This window comes from Piliocolobus tephrosceles, chromosome 12, assembly GCF_002776525.5.
Source record: "Piliocolobus tephrosceles isolate RC106 chromosome 12, ASM277652v3, whole genome shotgun sequence".
Classification (NCBI taxonomy): domain Eukaryota; kingdom Metazoa; phylum Chordata; class Mammalia; order Primates; family Cercopithecidae; genus Piliocolobus; species Piliocolobus tephrosceles.
Window position 1 is genome coordinate 80,672,511 of NC_045445.1, and position 19,447 is coordinate 80,691,957.

At 39.1% G+C, this 19,447-nt stretch overlaps 1 protein-coding gene across 3 annotated transcripts in view; it reads left to right on the forward strand.

Annotated features, from left to right (window-relative positions):
• Positions 1–19,447, forward strand: part of HDAC8 (histone deacetylase 8) — a 265,909-nt gene that overhangs the window by 88,276 nt on the left and 158,186 nt on the right. For all 3 annotated transcript variants that reach the window (XM_023202115.1, XM_023202116.1, XM_023202117.1), the window contains exons 5-7: positions 4,565–4,677; positions 8,832–8,909; positions 9,508–9,616. In XM_023202115.1, coding sequence (XP_023057883.1) covers positions 4,565–4,677; positions 8,832–8,909; positions 9,508–9,616 — 300 coding nt within the window. The remainder of the gene's footprint in view (positions 1–4,564; positions 4,678–8,831; positions 8,910–9,507; positions 9,617–19,447) is intronic.

Consider the following 19,447-nt stretch of genomic DNA (forward strand, 5'->3'; position numbering starts at 1 on the left):
GAGGCCAACATCCTCCTGATACCAAAGCCTGGCACAGACACAACAAACAAAGAGAATTTTAGACCAATATCCCTGATGAACATTGAGGCAAAAATCCTCAATAAAATACTTGCAAACTGAATCCAGCAGCACATCAAAAAGCTTATCCACCATGATCAAGTGGGCTTCATCCCTGGGATGCAAGGCTGGTTCAGCATACGCAACTCAATAAATGTAATTCAGCATATAAACAGAACCAAAGACAAAAACCACATGATTATCTCAATAGATGCAGAAAAGGCCTTTGACAAAATTCAACAGCCCTTCATGATAAAAACTCTCAATAAATTCGGTATTGATGGAACGTATCTCAAAATAATAAGAGCTATTTATGACAAACCCACAGCCAATATCATACTGAATAGGCAAAAACTGGAAGCATTCCCTTTGAAAACTGGCACAAGACTGGGATGCCCTCTCTCACCACTCCTATTCAACATAGTGTTGGAAGTTCTGGCTAGGGCAATCAGGCAAGAGAAAGAAATAAAGGGTATTCAATTAGGAAAAGAAGAAGTCAAATTGTCCCTGTTTGCAGATGACATGATTGTATATTTAGAAAACCCCATCGTCCCAGCCCAAAATCTCCTTAAGCTGATAAGCAACTTCAGCAAAGTCTCAGGATGCAAAAATCAATGTGCAAAAATCACAAGCATTCTTATATACCAGTAACAGACAAACAGAGAGCCAGTTCTTGAATGAACTCCCATTCACAATAGCTTCAAAGAGAATAAAATACCTAGGAATCCAACTTACAAGGGATGTAAAGGACCTCTTCAAGGAGAACTACAAACCACTGTTTAGTGAAATCAAAGAGGACACAAACAAATGGAAGAACATACCATGCTCATGAATAGGAAGAATCAATATTGTGAAAATGGCCATACTGCTCAAGGTAATTTATAGATTCAATGCCATCCCCATTAAGCTACCAGTGACTTCCTTCACAGAATTGGAAAAAAACTGCTCTAAAGTTCATATGGAACCAAAAAAGACCCTGCATTGCCAAGACAATCCTAAGCCAAAGAACAAAGCTGGAGGCGTCACGCTACCTGACTTCAAACTATACTACAAGGCTACAGTAACCAAAACAGCATGGTACTGGTACCAAAACAGAGATATAGACCAACGGAACAGAACAGAGTCCTCAGAAATAATACCACACATCTACAGCCATCTGATCTTTGACAAACCTGACAAAAACAAGAAATGGGGAAAGGATTTCCTATTTAATAAATGGTGCTGGGAAAATTGGCTAGCCATAAGTAGAAAGCGGAAACTGGATCCTTTCCTTACTCCTTATACGAAAATTAATTCAAGATGGATTAGAGACTTAAATATTAGACCTAACACCATAAAAACCCTAGAAGAAAACCTAGGTAATACCATTCAGGACATAGGCATGGGCAAGGACTTCATGTCTAAAACACCAAAGGCAACGGCAGCAAAAGCCAAAATTGACAAATGGGATCTAATTAAACTAAAGAGCTTCTGCACAGCAAAAGAAACTACCATCAGAGTGATCAGGCAACCTACAGAATGGGAGAAAATTTTTGCAATCTACTCATCTGACAAAGGGCTAATATCCAGAATCTACAAAGAACTCAAACAATTTTACAAGAAAAAAACAAACAACCCCATCAAAAAGTGGGCAAAGGATATGAACAGGCACTTCTCAAAAGAAGACATTCATACAGCCAACAGACACATGAAAAAATGCTCATCATCACTCGCCATCAGAGAAATGCAAGTCAAAACCACAATGAGATACCATCTCACACCAGTTAGCATGGCAATCATTAAAAAATCAGGAAACAACAGGTGCTGGAGAGGATGTGGAGAAATAGGAACACTTTTACACTGTTGGTCAGACTGTAAACTAGTTCAACCATTGTGGAAAACAGTGTGGCGATTCCTCAAGGATCTAGAACTAGAAATACCGTATGACCCAGCCATCCCATTACTGGGGATATACCCAAAGGATTATAAGTCATGCTGCTATAAAGACACATGCACACGTATGTTTATTGCGGCACTATTCACAATAGCAAGGACTTGGAATCAACCCAAATGTCCATCTGTGACAGACTGGATTAAGAAAATGTGGCACATGGCCGGGCGCGGTGGCTGAAGCCTGTAATCCCAGCACTTTGGGAGGCCGAGATGGGCGGATCACGAGGTCAGGAGATCGAGACCATCCTGGCTAACACGGTGAAACCCCGTCTCTACTAAAAAAATACAAAAGAACTAGCTGGGCGAGGTGGCGGGCGCCTGTAGTCCCAGATACTCCGGAGCCTGAGTCAGGAGAATAGCGTGAACCTGGGAGGCGGAGCTTGCAGTGAGCTGAGATCCGGCCACTGCACTCCAGCCTGGGTGACAGAGCAAGACTCCGTCTCAAAAAAAAAAAAAAAAAAGAAAAGAAAAGAAAATGTGGCACATACACACCATGGAATACTGTGCAGCCATAAAAAAGGACGAGTTCGTGTCCTTTGTAGGGACATGGATGCAGCTGGAAACCATCATTCTCAGCAAACTATCGCAAGAACAGAAAACCAAATACCACATGTTCTCACTCATAGATGGGAATTGAACAATGAGATCACTTGGACACAGGAAGGTGAACATCACACCCCAGGTCCTTTTGTGGGGAGGAGGGAGAGGGGAGTGATAGCATTAGGAGATATACCTAATGTAAATGATGAGTTAATGGGTGCAGCACACCAACATGGCACATGTATACATATGTAACAAACCTGCAAGTTGTGCACATGTATCCTAGAACTTAAAGTATAAAAAAAAAGAGAGAGAGAGAATATGCCAGGGCAGTGTGGTCCTTTGCAGTTCGCCATTTCTGATAACACAAAAGGGTGTAAGGTTTCTTAACCATCACTGTTTTTGCAAAAACACAGGGCTCGGGCAAATCTCAATGCTATCAATGAGAAGAGTATACTTTGTCAATTTTCTCTGTAGCTTTTCTCTGTATTCTCCTTTATGTGCCGTATGATTTCTGGTTGCCTTTTTTGTTTGTTTTATGCCTCATCTCCCCAATTTAATTGTAAGTTCTGTGAGGAAAGGAAGTATGTCTTGTATTGATTTGTACTCTTCCTCCACATCTCTCTCCTCTTTTTGCCTAGCACTTAGTGTTCTGTCCCATCTACCTAAAAGTTATTGATGTTCAAAAGGATGACAGATTATCTCTTTTTTTAATGTGCTAAGGCAGTAAACTTACAAAATGTCAACTTTTCATAATTGAAAAATAGCATTCGCATCTAAGAACTTCCAAAATCACATATTTAATCCTTACTTAAAGAGAATTCATAGATGGAAAAATCTTTTTCTTTAGTTGGTCTCTACCTGTTTGCATACCTAAGGCCAAGCTATTCTTTGGCTAGATGATTGCTGAGTTCACCATCATGAAGCAGAGTCAGTGTCTAAAGATATTTTTACCAACCTTCTGCTTGCCAGTGTACATGTCATTGATTCAGCCTGTGAACCAGGGCATTATTTAGAATATGAAATGTTATTATGGAAGAGATTTCATGAAGAAGTTTATGCATTGTGTAGGCACTACAAAGAGCTTTACAGTCTCATAGTAGCAAAGATGCCATTTTAACTGTTGCTTATGCCTATGCAATCTCAAGGAGAACTCAGAAGAAATGGGCTGGATATTTGAAGTGTCTGTGGAAGCAAAATAAATTAAGCATTTAGGATGAGGCCTTAAAAATAACTTATAATACACTCTTGATGATAAAGAATGTTATTTTACATCTAATCAGCAAGGCTTGATGGAAGTGTAGTAAAAGAGCAGTTTAACCTTGACAAGGGGTTAAAGTGACGCAATATCACTGATAGCACAAAAGTTAAAGGACACCAGTGAAGTCAATGAAGACAATTTTAGTGAAGAAAACAAAACAACTTTAGAAAAGACTGCTTCACTCTTCATTGTAATAACTGCATTTACAGACAGGCAACCACATTATACTGCCCAGGAGATTATGCATTTGTATGTTCTACACTCAGCTTTTATGAGCAGCAAGTGCCAAAACTAACTTTTTAAACATTCTAGGTTATGTCATAGGGTCAGTACAGAGAATACAATCTCTAACATCTGGCTGAGCAAGATTGTCTTTAAGGCCTCTTCTAGATTCTAGCTTTCTTAAAGCCCTGTAAGTGATTACCAGTGTTCCTCGTGATGACCCCAGGGTATACACATTTTTTGAAGTGATTCCTAAATCCAGGGAAAGGTGGTTCTCTGTTGTTCAATATAGTTATAATATTCTAATGCTTTGAAAATCTGGGATCATGAATGGAAAATGTTACCAGTTTACCCGAATATTTACTTTACTGAAACCCTTCATTCCCTGATCATTCTGGATCATTTACTTATAATCTTTGTAGATGGATTTTTGTTTTTCTTAAAAGAAGGGGGAACTTTAGGGGACTAGATCTCAAGGGTTAGATCCTTGGCTGTAAAGACTCCCTTGGATTGCTTTTTGGCTGTTGGCTATAGCAACTTGTTTTCTTACAGAGATGAAGCATCTGGTTTTTGTTATCTCAATGATGCTGTCCTGGGAATATTACGATTGCGACGGAAATTTGAGCGTATTCTCTACGTGGATTTGGATCTACACCATGGAGATGGTAAGCCCTTTGGTTTTAAAGATGCTTTGCTGCTAAGACAGCAGGTTTTTATCAGTTAAGCTGCTTCTAGGCAACTGGTAGAAATGTCTGCTATAATTGAAATTTTCCTAATTGAGAATTTAAAGTAGGTAGTGTAGTGATTCCTCTAATTGATGCAATTCCTGCTTTGCTGCCCAAGCCAGGCTCCTGTAATTTCCTCTCTTCTCTCCTCCTTTAGCAAACCTCTAGAACTAATAGAGAATGTTAAGAAGTGAAAATCTTACCTAATGTTTACTCCAGTGCTCAGTAACCTCCCTCAGGCCATTTCCACTGGTTCTAAGGGAATCTATAGAGATGACAGTCTTGTCTCTTTTCATTGATGCTTTTCTCAAGATAGAATGGGCATATGATGGGCTAACATTCTGAATTTTTTCACCAATAGGCTGCCAACTCGTGTAGTGATCAGAATCTGTGTCGTTTCTTTGTATTGCTAAAATATTTAGTGCCGTACAAACAGGACATCTTCCCTAACGTTTAATAGCAGAATTGCTTAACAGTTTGCCTTAACCCATTAATCCTCTCTTAGAAGACTCCACTGACAGGACTTATCTGACCATCCTATGTATTTTCCATCTAGAATGTAGAGCTCCAGTGACAGTTGCCACATTCTGTTTCTTTAAGAAATCCTGTCTGGGACACGTAGTATTTCCATTTATTTAAGAACACTTATCCCATAAATTCTTACTTAAAAATACTCCTCCCTCACATCAATGATTGCCATTTCCCTGTTTCCAGGGATTTTTTTTTTTTTTTTTTTTTGAGACAAACTAACATAATCAAGGCATAGAGAGGAAAAGAATATTATATGTCTGAAGTTAGGGTCAGCTCCGCTGCCAAAACAGAGAAAGAAGGATGAAATCGTTGAGGGAACCTTTCCAGAGAGCTTCATCTGCATGGATGCTACCGTGGAATGATGACAGAAAATTAAACGATGACAGAGAGAAGAGAGGTTAAAACCACTAATATACTACTTTGAGAACCATTTTCACTGACTATCTGAATGCTCAACCAGTGCAAAACATAGCCTTGCTCAAAAGCCTTCAGAGACTCCTTATTGCCTATAACAAGGGGTAGCATTTGACCTTTGGCTTATTTTTGTATGGCCAGTAAGCTAAGAATGGTCAAAAATGGTTTTTCCAGCCAAGTGCAGTAGCTCATGCCTGTGATCCCAGTATTTTGGAAGGCTGAAGTGGGAGGACTCTTTGAAACCATGAGTTTGAGACCAGCCTGGGCAACAAAGTGAAACCCCCATCTCGAAAAAAATTAGCTGAGTTTGGTGTTGTGTGCTTATATTCCTAGCTACTTAGGAGGCTGAGGCAGGAGGATTGCTCGAGCCCAGGAGGTCGAGGCTGTAGTGAATTACGATCGTGCCACTGCACTCCAGCTTGGGCGACAGAGCAAGGCATTGTCTCTTAAAAAAATTTTTTTAAATGGCTTTTCCATTTTTAAAGGGTTATAAAAGAGAAAATATATTGAAAAAAGTGTCTGTGTGTGTGTACATATGTGTGTGCATGTGCAATAGAGACATTGAGTAGTTTGCAAAGCCGAAAATGTTTACTATTTAGCCACTTAGTTCGTTGACCCCGGCCTACAGCAATGGTTCTCAAACTTGAAAGTGCGTCAGGATGACCCAGGGAAGTTTGTTTTAAAATGCAGATTGCTGGGCCATATCCACCAGATATTCAGATTTAGTAGGTCTGGCAAGGAACCAAAGAAACTACGTTTTAATACCTCAGCTGTTCTGTAGGCCATACTTTGAAATACAGTGGTCTTCAAGGTAAGGTCCATGGTCATTATCCAGTCTTTCAAGGCCTACCTTGAATAGGCCTCACCTCATCTTTCCACCCTTATCTCTCATTACTTGCTGTCCAGGCTACACTACTCAATGAGCATGTCTAACTATTCATGACATGTCTCACTATTTATGACATGGCTCAGTGTTCCCAGACACGTCTCACTATTCCCACCTCCCTGACTTTGCCTCCTTTTTTTCCTAATTTAGTTTTGTTTCAACTGTCCCAAGTTCTACCCATTTATTCAAGTTCCAACAGTAGCAGATTTGCCCTGACCACTCCCGCTCAAGTGTTCTTCCCCTCCTCTCAAGTCCTGTATTGTTCATACCACCAATTTGATATTTCATTACATAGTGCCTTGTATTTTTAATTAATTTTTTAATGTGTCTGTGTCTTCTCTTCCCATAGAAACTATAAGTTCCTTCAGAGCAGAGATCAAGTTGTTTACTTCTTCCTGTTTTATGTAATGCCTTGAACCAACAGTACTATGCATATAGTAGTGGCTCATTAAAATATTTGATCAATAAATGATTATGAAATTCAGACTATTAGTATCAGAGTTTAAGAATACAATCAACTCTACAGAACCATATAAGAATGAACCGAAACTGTCACCTGAAACCATTCTTTCCATTTGCAGTGTTATTTCTACACCCTTCAGAGTTTCCTGTTTTAGCCAACTTTTATGGTGTGTTTCATTTCAGTTTATTTCCCCTCTTTAGCACCTCCCTTACAGTGACCCCTGCCCCACCCCCAAACTCTTACGCATTTGGTTTATTTTAAATCTTCCATGATTCCATGACTAGCATCCTGTAGTGGCTTCACTGGCCACCCCTACCCCATCCTTGCCTTCTTTCATCTACCTAACCACTCTCCTCTTTCCCACCAAGTCCATAGCTTCCTCCTATCTGTGTTCACCTCCTTTTTAAGTATGATTTTATAACTGTGCCTAGTAGTATTTCCCATGAGAAGAAATACAACTGGCCACTAAACTTATGAAAAGGTGCTCAACACTCTAATACTCAAAGAAAAGCAAATTAGAGCAAGACCATTCTTTCTGCCTAAGATTAAAGAGAATAACAATAGTTTGGGAACTCTCATACATGACTGGTCCAAGTGTAAATTGGTACATTTCTGGATTGATTGATAATCAGGATTTTCATGAATTATCCTTGTTTAAGACTTCATTTCTAAGTTGAAATACTATTTTCATTTATTTTGTTTGTTTTATTTTGTTTACTTCATATTTTTTGCCTAGAGCCTTTAACTGGTTTTAACTGCCTCCCTAGGGCAAAACATAAGGCTTGGGAAATTCAAACATACCTATTATATAAAAATAGAGTTAATATATTTTTTAAGTCACTGTTGGGCTGTAGTGAAGACTGAAAACATTAAATAAATACAGAAACAATTTTTGTTTGAAGTAAGAAAGAAGACAGTACCTGAATTTGCTAATAGTCCTCCCATTTTACAGATTGATTATCTGAACATAGTGTGACTGTATGTGAGAGGAAAGGGGTGGAGGTGGGCAGTGTGTTTACCTGTATACGTAGAGGCTTGTGAGGGTTACTTTAAATCCCAGCTTTAATCTCCCAGGCCTCTAATTGTTTACTAACTAAGTTAAAATGGAAAACAGACCCCTTTCTTGAAAAGTTTTTCCCCCGTCTTTCTTCAGGTTTTAAAACACTGTTATGAGGCTGCTATTAGGAGACAAGGTCACGGCCGTTTTCAGCCTTCCATGTTTTAGCCAGAAAGATGTACTATAAGTTACTTATTTATAACCAAATCTGCATTATAGAGAGGCACTTTATAATTATGTTTTTGGTATATAATGGCTAATATTTGTATTGTTCATATTTTTCAAAGGGTTATCACATTGCACATCTTTGGAAAAAATCCCAAGACTTTAACTATAACCACTTAAACAAAACAAAACATACAACTTGTAAGATGGTGCCAGTTTCCCTTATTGAATTCTGTTGATAATGCCTCAATTCTAGGCTCTCGCCCTTCCCTACTTTTTAGAACAGGTTGTCAAAGAGAGCCCAGACATCCCATTGCTTGGAAAAGGAAGTCCAGTTATAGTTTTCCATGAGTTTGAAAAGGAACCCCCAAACTTCACTCGGGGCCAAAGTTCTACCTCATCTTATAATTATGAGGTTAGAGACCAGAGGTTTGTATTACTTTTATTCCTCAGCTTGTTAGTTTTGTATTGCTGCCTTCTCATCTACCCTACTTCTCACAGCTGCTCTAGATTTTCAGATGTTGAAAATAGGAATGCCATATGCGAAGTGATTATTTTGATGTTTCTTTATCTGTTAGGTGTAGAAGATGCCTTCAGTTTCACCTCCAAAGTCATGACCGTGTCCCTGCATAAATTCTCCCCGGGATTTTTCCCAGGCAAGTGATCATAAACTCAGTATTACATTTGATGACTAAATACTGAAATTCTTCTATACATTTCTTACACTTGGACAGTTCCATGCTGTTAATGCCTTATTGCTACAGTCCTATGCAAAATTTTAACACAGGTTACCTCAGGTGACAATAACAAGAAGAATGACATTAAAGTTGTTTCTTTCTCCAGGTGATTTTTATGGGCTGTCAACAGATCAGTTATGCTTACTACAGTAGTAGACACCCCATGCAACTCCTAACATCCTGAATAATTGCAGTGATAAGTTGATATTATGTCAACCTAAAAAGCATGAAGCCAAGCAAAGGAGTTAATCTCTTATTTTTTCATTTGATCCAGTAAGATGAAAACTAAGGTTTTTCAGTTTCCTTATGGTTTGCCTGCTTCTCCAAGATTGTTTACAACAGTTACTTCTTTATATTATTTTTCTTAATTTCTTTCCCTGGAAACTATCACTAATTCATTCAGGATTGTTCTCCTAATTGATCTTTTCAGTCTTCTGAATTCCTATCAGGAAATCCTTTAAGTTTTCTGGGTTCTCATGTTCCTAATAACTGATCATAGTGCTCTTCTCTTTTATAGGAACAGGTGACGTGTCTGATGTTGGCCTAGGGAAGGGGCGGTACTACAGTGTAAATGTGCCCATTCAGGATGGCATACAAGATGAAAAATATTACCAGATCTGTGAAAGGTATGGCAGTAACACTGAGCCAGTAATAAGTAGATTGCAGTTCTGTAGGATTAAATGGCCCCCATCTCACAATGTAAACAAGCACAATGTAAAAGAAAACATCTACATACCTATAAAGCTTTTGTATACTGGTCATTATGCCTATTTGATCAGTAGCTATCCACTGTATGACAGAGCCAAGCAGTTGGACCAGAGCCATGCTCCAGGTTGGATCTTACCCACTACTCAATATGATTAAGGCCATCCCAAGAGCAGAGCTTTTAGGCTATCCTGAAGAATCCCTTATTTGCTACTTTCTTAGTTAAAGAAACCTGCACGTCTGTTATTTCATCAACCTGACAGGGTTCATTTCAGTTGTCAGGGTTCATTATGGAGACCTGTGCTTTCTTCTACTGGTGTAAATATTAGAGAACTGACTATTATTATTCATCATGCATTCTTACATTCTATCCGCTGTGTTAAAATTGGAGTCAGATACCTGCTCTTTCTATACCATGGCTAAGGATTAAAGTTACGGACAATCGTAGGCAGACAGATTGGTGCCAATATGTGGACCACTGGAGTTGAAAAGCCCTATGGAATGGGGGTGGGAGGTTGTGCTAAACTCATATTCATAAAAATTGAGATTGGTCAGGCACAAATGGTGGCAGAGAAAGCAAATCCAACTAGAAGTCAGCAAGTCAACATTACCGAAAGTAAGTAATGGGAATTGAGGTACTCTTGATCCCTCCCCAATTTAGCTCGTATTTCTCCCAACCTCTGGTGGAGGTTCTTCCCAAAGGAGCCTGCCTGCACTGGCTATCATCACTGGCAGTTGTATAAACAAAGCAGAATTATTAAAAAATAAAAACTTTATGCTTCAAAAGTGCCTCTTAGCTCAAAAGATTTGGTGAGCCAAGTCATCATTCAGTTATTCAGCAGCATAAGCCTCTTCATAATTTTGATCATGTCTCCTGGCTACCTCTGTATTATCATACTGAAAAAACCTTTTTTTTTTGGAGCCTGCCATCAATGGTTTAATTGCCCTTCTTTGTTCCCCTTAAGCTCTCTTCTGTTCTTGAGATGTGCAGATCGGAGCTGCTTATGTAACTTTACCAATAAAGATATCCTGCAGTTCTATGTAAAAGGAGAATTATTTTGTTTTTGTTTTAATACCCTTCTTAACAGTGCCCGATTTTGATGCCCTTTTTTTTTTTTTTTTTTTTTGTCATAACAAAACTAGGTTGTTCTCTTCAGTGCACTGTCCACAGTGTTTCCTAGAGCCCTATCCTGGGTCTTAATTGAAAGGTCAGCACTCATCATCGTGCAAGTGTAGTTTGTAATATCTACTGCTCCCTAGATGGATCACCCTAAATGTATCACCTTACATGTACCCCTTACAAATCCCTAAATGGATCACCTTACATATGCCCCTATTGAAGGTTATCTGCCAATCATAAAACCTCCTGAGATCTTCTTTATCTCCCATCAACTTGGCATTTCATTGCCTGGGAAACCTAAGTATTATCTGCAGGCTTGAGGATTTTCCAGTGCCCAACCCCAAGGAAGTCTACTATTTATCCTTCTTCAGTCAGAAAAAAATATCTGTTTCTACCCTATATTTTCTCTTTTTTTTTTTTTTCTGTAGACCAGTTCCTACTACATGATAAAAAAAATTTTAAATCCCATGGTAATTCGTGTTTAAAAATAGCCTTGGTATCAAACCTAATCAGAAGCATTTTTAAAGTAAGTTTAGCCCCAAGGAAAAGATCTGTAGAAGATTACACATGATTTCCCTTTACAAAAAGCATGATGCCACTCGCATCCCAATAGACTGATGGCTTTTGTGTACAGGAGGCTAGCATTTATTAAAAATTCTTCCAGCTTGCCTACTAAAGAACCAGACACTCATCAGTTGATAGTTCCGAGGGCCCCTTTGCCTGTGGACCCACACTGGCAATGCAAGCCACACAGTGATCATCCAGAATAACAGGTTCCGGGTTTTCATTAGAGGTGTAATAACATTTTTCCTTTGCTTTCCTTCAGAAGTCAAGTCTGGTCAGGGCATTATGTGAAGGCACCTGTGATTCTAAGGGTACCAAGAAGGCTTCCTGGCCCAACCATCTCTCTCATCTGTTAGATTAATACCTGAAATTCCTTTAACAGGAAACATACTTTTATTCTACAATTAGAAATAGTCCTTAAAATGAAATTTTGGCACAACCTCTCATCCTCACCCCTGCTGTACCATAGTTTCACAGAGTCTTTCTTGTTTGGGGTGGTGGACAGAGTCTTCCCCTGTTGCCTAGGCTGGAGTACAATGGTGGTCACGGCTCACTGTAGCATTGACCTCCTGGATTCAAGTGATCCCCTTGCTTCAGCTTCCCAAGTGGCTGGGACAAACAGGCACACAATACCACATCTGGCTAATTAAAAAAAAAAAAAAAAAAAAAAAAAAACTTGTAGTAGAGATGAGGTGTACCTTCACAGTGCCATTCTTGACAATGAATTGTGAAGAGGTCAGAGCATGAGCTCCCTGAGTATTCTGAGGAGGAGGAATTGCATAATGGAGCAGTAGAGGGAAAGGGGTACCAAAAACCACAGCGATCTTTGCCAAGAGTTTTGCAGAGGGCCAGCCCTGGTAACTAGATCACTCAGTCCCAGGCATTATGCTTTTGAATACTTCTGGTGTGTGGCTTGGAAACAGTCTCTTGCACATTTGCCATTGTTACCTCTGACCCTTCTGCCAACCTCAAAAGATATATTACACATAGGAATGGCTTAATTTTTTATAAAAAGTCATTCAATTTATCTACTATCTTCTTTTCATCCTTTTATTTTATTTTATTTATTTTTTTGAGATGGAGTCTCGCTCTGTTGCCCAGGCTGGAGTGCAGTGATGCGATCTAGGCTCACTGCAAGCTCCACCTCCGGGTTTGCGCCATTATCCTGCCTCAGCCTCCCAAGTAGCTGGGACTACAGGCGCCCACCACCACACCCAGCTAATTTTTTTGTATTTTTAGTAAAGACGGGGTTTCACCATGTTAGCAACTATGTTCTCGATCACCTGACCTGGTGATCTGCCCACCTCGGCCTCCCAAAGTACTGGGATTACAGGTGTGAGCCACCTTGCCTGGCCCCTTTTCATCCTTTTTATTTCATGACCCCTCTGGTTCTCTGACTCACTCCTTACTTGTGATATGTAAAGGACCTCTTATTGCTGGTTCACTTATAAGATGCTCTCATTTTTATTTGCCACCCAATTTCTAGTTTGCTCATGAATTGCTCCTTTTTCCTTTTCCTTCTTTCTTCTTTCCTTTACTTTTCTTCCTTCCTTCCTTTTCTTGTCTTTTCTCTTCCTTTTCTCCTTTTCCTTCCTTTTCTTCCTTAGTTCTTCCCTTTCTCCCTTTCTTTCTTCCTCTTTTCCTTTCTAAAATGGTTTTTCCTCTGCTGTAGCCTTTTTTACTTTGCCAGCTAATCAGGCAGGAACTTAATGGTTTTAGTTTAAGCTTGAACATACCCCCTTCATTTAAAAATTGGCTTAGAGTTTCTTTTTGTAATAGACTGGACATGGAATCTTTACATGAAAATTTTCTAACACCGGAAGATCTCAAGTTCCATTTTATATAAATGACAGATTTCACAGTGAGATCTCCCTAGATCATTCAATTCTAAGGTCAAGGGCCACTAATTCCCAAAGGCTTTCCATAATTTTCATGGGAGCTGCTAGAGTTGGTATCACAAGTAGAGCCCTGTTTTGACCAGCATAAGGGAACATTATCAACATTGCTCTGGTAAGCATACCTCCTCCTTCAAATGGAAGCCTATAGTCCTAGTATAGAGATGATAGAGGTATACTATATTTTTTATGTATGTGAAGGCCTAAACCTGACCCCACCACTACCCCATCCCTGGGCCACACACACATATACCCATGAAGGTTGATGGGAAAGGGAGGCTGCTTTGCGAAAGGGAGGGTTTGCTAATTCCCAAGTTTTATCATCTGAAGCAGGACATATTACACAGCCTAAGTTTAACCTATTTGCTCTCTAAGTAAAATATATTTGAATGCAATCTGAGATAGTCTTAATAATGTTTAATGTTACCTAAAAGTCTCTGTTGACAACTTTGGGAGCATTTATAGTTAAGGATTCTGAGAGAAAAGGACACTAACAATTATGGCCTTGCTGTTGGTTAAAGGGAGGTTTTGATAAATAGTAGGGTACCACTCTGAAATCTCAAATCTTTCAGGATGACCCAACTACTTGCCCACTCTGAACTTCCATGACATATGTGAAGTTCAAATGAAGAAATTTAGAATTGTGCCGATACTTCTTAATTCTCATCCTACCTATCACTTTATAGCCCTAACAGCCAGAAAGTATTCTTTACTAAATATCTGATTATCAATAGATATCACATAAGAAAACCATATATAAAGTGCTTGTAATGTAGATGGGTGAAGTTGACAGTTCAAAGTTTTGAAAAACAATCACGTTTTATTAAGAATATTCAACTATTCAACTTAGTAATTTCACCTAAAGGAAGATACATTGTTAAACAGACTTCTCAATAAATAGGACTTTTAAAAGATTCCATTAAGCTCTAATTCAGTAGCAGTGTTTATATCTATAAATGCAAAATTCTGCTAGTTAGAGCTACCAACCTGACCAGAGAAATAACCTTACTCTAGTAAACCAGAGTTCATAATGGTAGTCATTAAAATAAGAACCTACTTGTGTTTGGTCCTTGGCCTATTTGCCTTGAGTTCTATGACTCATATTGTATAGCTCAGAATTGAAAGAAACCTTTTCTTCCCCATCAAAGACTATTAACTTAAAGAAAATTCAGAGACCCCAGAAGTGAATAAACAACTTAAGATTCGTACCTCTTTCCTTTTATGAGAGAAATACTATACTTTTCTATTTTAAATATTTCTTTTATAGCTCTTCAACTACTTCTCTGGAATATTAATTCTGCTGTTAATGGCCTTACCTGAGTAACCTACCCAGAAAGGATTTGCTGTCTAGGACAACAGCAGAGTCATTAAAGGAATAGCTCATTAAAGCCTAAGTTTTTATTCCTGGGTAGAATCTTTTTGTCTGTCTATACTGAGCCCCCACTGATACCCAACAAGGAAGAAAAAACATTACTAATACTAACTATAGTATCTTTCTATTATATGTTTATGGCATGAGAATTTTTCTTAGACTCTATCATTGCTTCTGAAATACATGTCAATGGTATTTTAGGCATAGGATCAATTCCTGGGGTCTGGGGCCAAAATTCAGCTCTCTGAAGCCACTCTGACCTTCCTATAAAAGAATTGAGCACCTCAAGTCACTTTATAGGTATGTTAGTCTGTTTTGCATTGTTATAAAGGAATACCTGTGACAGTTATTTATAAATAGTGAGGGGTTAATTTGGCTCACAGTTCTGCAGACTGTAAAAGCATGGTGCCAGCATCTGCTCAGCTTCTGATGAGGCCTCAGGAAGTTTACAATTGTGATGGAAGGCAAAGGGGGAGTCAGCATATCACACAACAAGAGGGAGCAAGAGAAAAAGGAGGAAGTTCCAGGTTATTTTAACAACCAGCTCTTATTAACTCATAAAGTGAGAACTAACTCATTACCATGAGGACAGCACCAAGCCATTCATGAAGGATCCACCTCCAAGACCCAAATACCTTCCACCAGGCCCTACCTCCAACATTGGGGATCACATTTCAACATGATATTTGGAAAGGACGCACATTCAAACTATATCAATAGGGTTTTAAAAACATTCACGACGAAAAGGAGAGTTGGGGGAGGAGCTACCAAGCTACATAGTTTATTGTTTGCCTGATGCTGTGCTTAACATTTGACATGCATTGTTGTGTGTGTATCTTTAAGTATAATAAAAGCATTTTATTCATTCATTTGACCAAAAAATGTATTATCTACTCTATGACTGGTACTTGCAAATGAGGCAGATGAGGCTTCTGTACCCTGGAGCTTAGCTCTAAGGGAACCCTTGCCTGTGCCAGTAATTACACTAAACATTTATATTGCTTCATTTGATCCCTGTAGCAATCTATAATACCTACAAAAGTAGCTATTAGTATTGCCATTTTACAATGGGAATTGTAATACATTCTGATTTCTCATGAGATATGAGAAAACTAGAGAAAAGATTGACTTTCTTAAGGTCTCACAATTAGTAAATGGTGAAGCTTGAGTTTGAACCCACATCTGTCTGCCTCTTAACTATTGACTACATTTTCCCCAAAGTGTCACATGGAAGTGAGAAACTTAATGGTTGCAAACAAAGAAAAAAATACCATCCCTGGGACTTCTTGGAAAGCTGTATCTCAGGGGATTGTAGAAAATCCCCTCCCCAAAATAGAAACCATTTAACTATGCAAATGAACCACATGATCCATAGTATATGCAATCCTTTGTGTTTGTTTGTGAAGATGAAACTTAGATTTTTGCCCAAAAAAGAATTGTTTAATCCCAAGGATTTAATTTGTAATTTTATAGATAGGAAACAAGAATAAATATTGCCAGAATTAACTTCTTAGGTTTTCAATTCCTAAAGTTTGAAAACATGCAGATTCTGTAAATCCACCGTTCCCTTCATTTTCAATGGAGAAAATCCTGACTCCCTACTTTAGAAAGTGAATAGTGTCCCATGTTATTTTATAGAGGTCTTCTCATGGAATTACATATTTTTCATGTGGTTGTTTTAGATGAGTATAGCTAAAAATTGTTAACATCATGCATTTTTAAACTATAGGCAAAATTTATACCACCTCTTGGTCCTCGTGGAAGGCCATATCTGCATAAAGGGTAGAGATTCTCCATTCATGCTAAGCTGTTCAACCAATACCAGTTGAATGGTATGAGGACAAAGGGACATCACTAAAGGGCATTTAAGGGAAATGTTTCCTTTCACTATTGACTTTTACTGTTAATATTTAAAGAAGAGATGTTTTAATTATGATTGGTTTTTCTTTCATTATAATAAGTCATCTAGAATTTATCTTCCAGCTGGGACTCCAGGTTCCTTATCATTCAATTTTAGAAGCAGGTAGGGTCGGGCACAGGTGGCTTATGCCTGTAATCCCAGCATTTTGGGAGGCCAAGGTAGGCAGATTGCTTGAGGCTAGGAGTTCAAGACCAGCCTGGCAATATAACAAAACCCCGTCTCTACTAAAAATACAAAAATTAGCTAGGTGTGGTGGTGCGCACCTATAATCCCAGCTACTCAGGAGGCTGAGGCAGGAGAATCACTTGAACCTGAGAGACAGAGTTTGCAGTGAGCTGAAATTGTGCCACTGCCCTCTAGCCTGTATGACAGAGTGAGACTCTGTCTCAAGAAAAAAAAAAAAAAGGAAGCAGGTAGATCTTCAGTGAAAGAGAGCCCAACAAGTGTAATTTACTCCTTTAGGCCTGGTGATGTGGCAAAAGCAATGCATACACACACGTATTCATAAATAAATATTTTAAGCAATACAAGTTTTTAAAAATTCTCTTTCATTTGATGAGAAGGGATGAACCCTCTAGAAATTTGCATGTGAGAACAAGTAATTATATAGCCTTCCATCTTCATCCCTGATATGGTCTAGCTTTGTGTCCCCACCCAAATCTCATCTTGAATTGTAATCCAAATTGTAATCCCCACGTGTTAGGGGAGGGACCTCATGGGAGGTGATTAGATCATAGGGGCAATTCCCCCATGCTGTTCTCATGATAGTGAGTTCTCATGAGATCTGATAGTTTTATAAGGGACTTTCCCCCTTTCACTTTGCACTTCTTCCTGCTGCCATGTGAAGAAGGACATCTTTGCTTCCCCTTCTGCCGTGATTGTAAGTTTCCTGAGACTTCCCCAGCCCTGCAGAACCTCTATAAATTACCTAGTCTTGGGCAGTTCTTTTTTTTTTTTTTTTTTTTTTAATTTAAGTTCTGGGATATATGTGCAGAACGTGCAGGTTTGTTACATAGTTATACATGTGCCATAGTGGTTTGCTGCACCTATCAACCCGTCATCTAGGTTTTAAGCCCCGCATGCATTAGGTATTTGTCCTAATGCTCTCCCTCCCCTGGCCCCCCCCCCCCTGACAAACCCCAGTGTGTGATGTTCCCCTCCCTGTGTCCATGTGTTCTCATTGTTCAGCTCTCACTTATGAGTAAGAACATGCAGTGTTTGGTTTTCTGTTCCAGTGTTAGTTTGCTGAGAATGATGGCTTCCAGCTTCATCCATGTCCCTGCAAAGGACATGAACTCATTCATTTTTATGGCTGCATAGTATTCCATGGTATATATATGCCACACTTCTTTTATCCAGTCTGTCATTGATGGGCATTTGGGTTGGTTCCAAGTCTGCTATCGTAAATAGTGCTGCAATAAACATACATGTGCGTGTGTCTTTATAGTAGAATGATTTATATTCCTTTGGGTATATACCCAGTAACGGGATTGCTGGGTCAAATGGTATTTCTGGTAGATCCTTGAGGAATCGCCACACTGTCTTCCACAATGGTTGAACTAATTTACACTCCCACCAACAGTGTAAAAGCATTCCTATTTCTGCACAGCCTCACCAGCATCTGTTGTCTCTTGACTTTACAACATCATGAGCACAAGCTAATACGTTCCCCATTTCATTACAATCTGAGAACTGATAAAAAATTATTTACAAACTTATTCTACCTCTCTTCATTTGGGTCACAGCTACACTACCTTGATAATCACTAGCTCACTTTCGCCCAATGATTAAGGTAACAGAAGCTGCTAATTCATTCTATAAGCCTTGTACTTTGAACTCAGCCCTCTATAAGTAAGGTATTTGTGTTAAATGCTTTTGTTCTATTTCGTAAACTTTTATCCTGCCTCTCGGGGTATGGAAGATGTAAAATTACCTGTTGTTTCTGGAAAATGGATGACTCAGACACTAATTAAAGTTACTGTTAGTGTTAGCCACAGGTGGAAATGACGCCAAAGTGAGCCATTCATTTATTCTTCCTAGTTTGATGTGCCTTTTAAAATATTAAATTCAAGAGGCATTAACTGTGTCAGAATGTAGGATAATTAGGAAGAAGGAGATACTGTGCTTCACTGAGTTATCCTGAAACCTCAGTCAGTGAACTCACCCTGCCTGTCCTCAGGATTTGTTTAGGGTTGCAGTGGTGAACTGGTGTTTTCCCTCACCTAATACTTAGGGCTTAAAATCCAGGTGGTTAGAGGGACAGTTCTTATATTCTCCTTCCCTTCTCAACTGATGTCTTTTATGACTGTTTGCTGAACTGCACCAAGTAGCCCTGCCATCATGACAGTCCCTCCCACCTTGAGCAAACAAGTCTTCATAGGTATATTGTTTCATTTGTATCAAGGAAGACAGTCTTCTGGAATTCTGTGGGTTTGTGCTGTTTCTCTGATGTGCCTCTTCTCTGGTCTCTTGTTATGCTGACTGATCCCTGCCCCCTGGAGCAAGTGACCTGATTCTTTGGCAGCAGTTGAATAAGTTCTGATGCTAAAACATGCTCTGAAACTCACCAGAGATAGGAAGACCTTGCTCCTAAATGGAAATCTTGAAAATTACACCCTTTAACATAACTCTGCCCTGAAAAGAAACCCAGACTTGACTATAATCTGGGCTTCATAGGATATTCTAACATCGAAATTCATATTATTCCTCTCAGCTGCTCTCCACCATGCACCCCACCAACCTCTGCCCTAATCCTCTCTCTCCCACATTCTTTAGTCACTGCTCTGCCCCTTCAGTGTAGCCTAGAAAAACTACTGTTTAGGTTTTACTTTAACATGTTATGGCTTTGAATGACTGTGCCTGACATTGCCATACACCTAG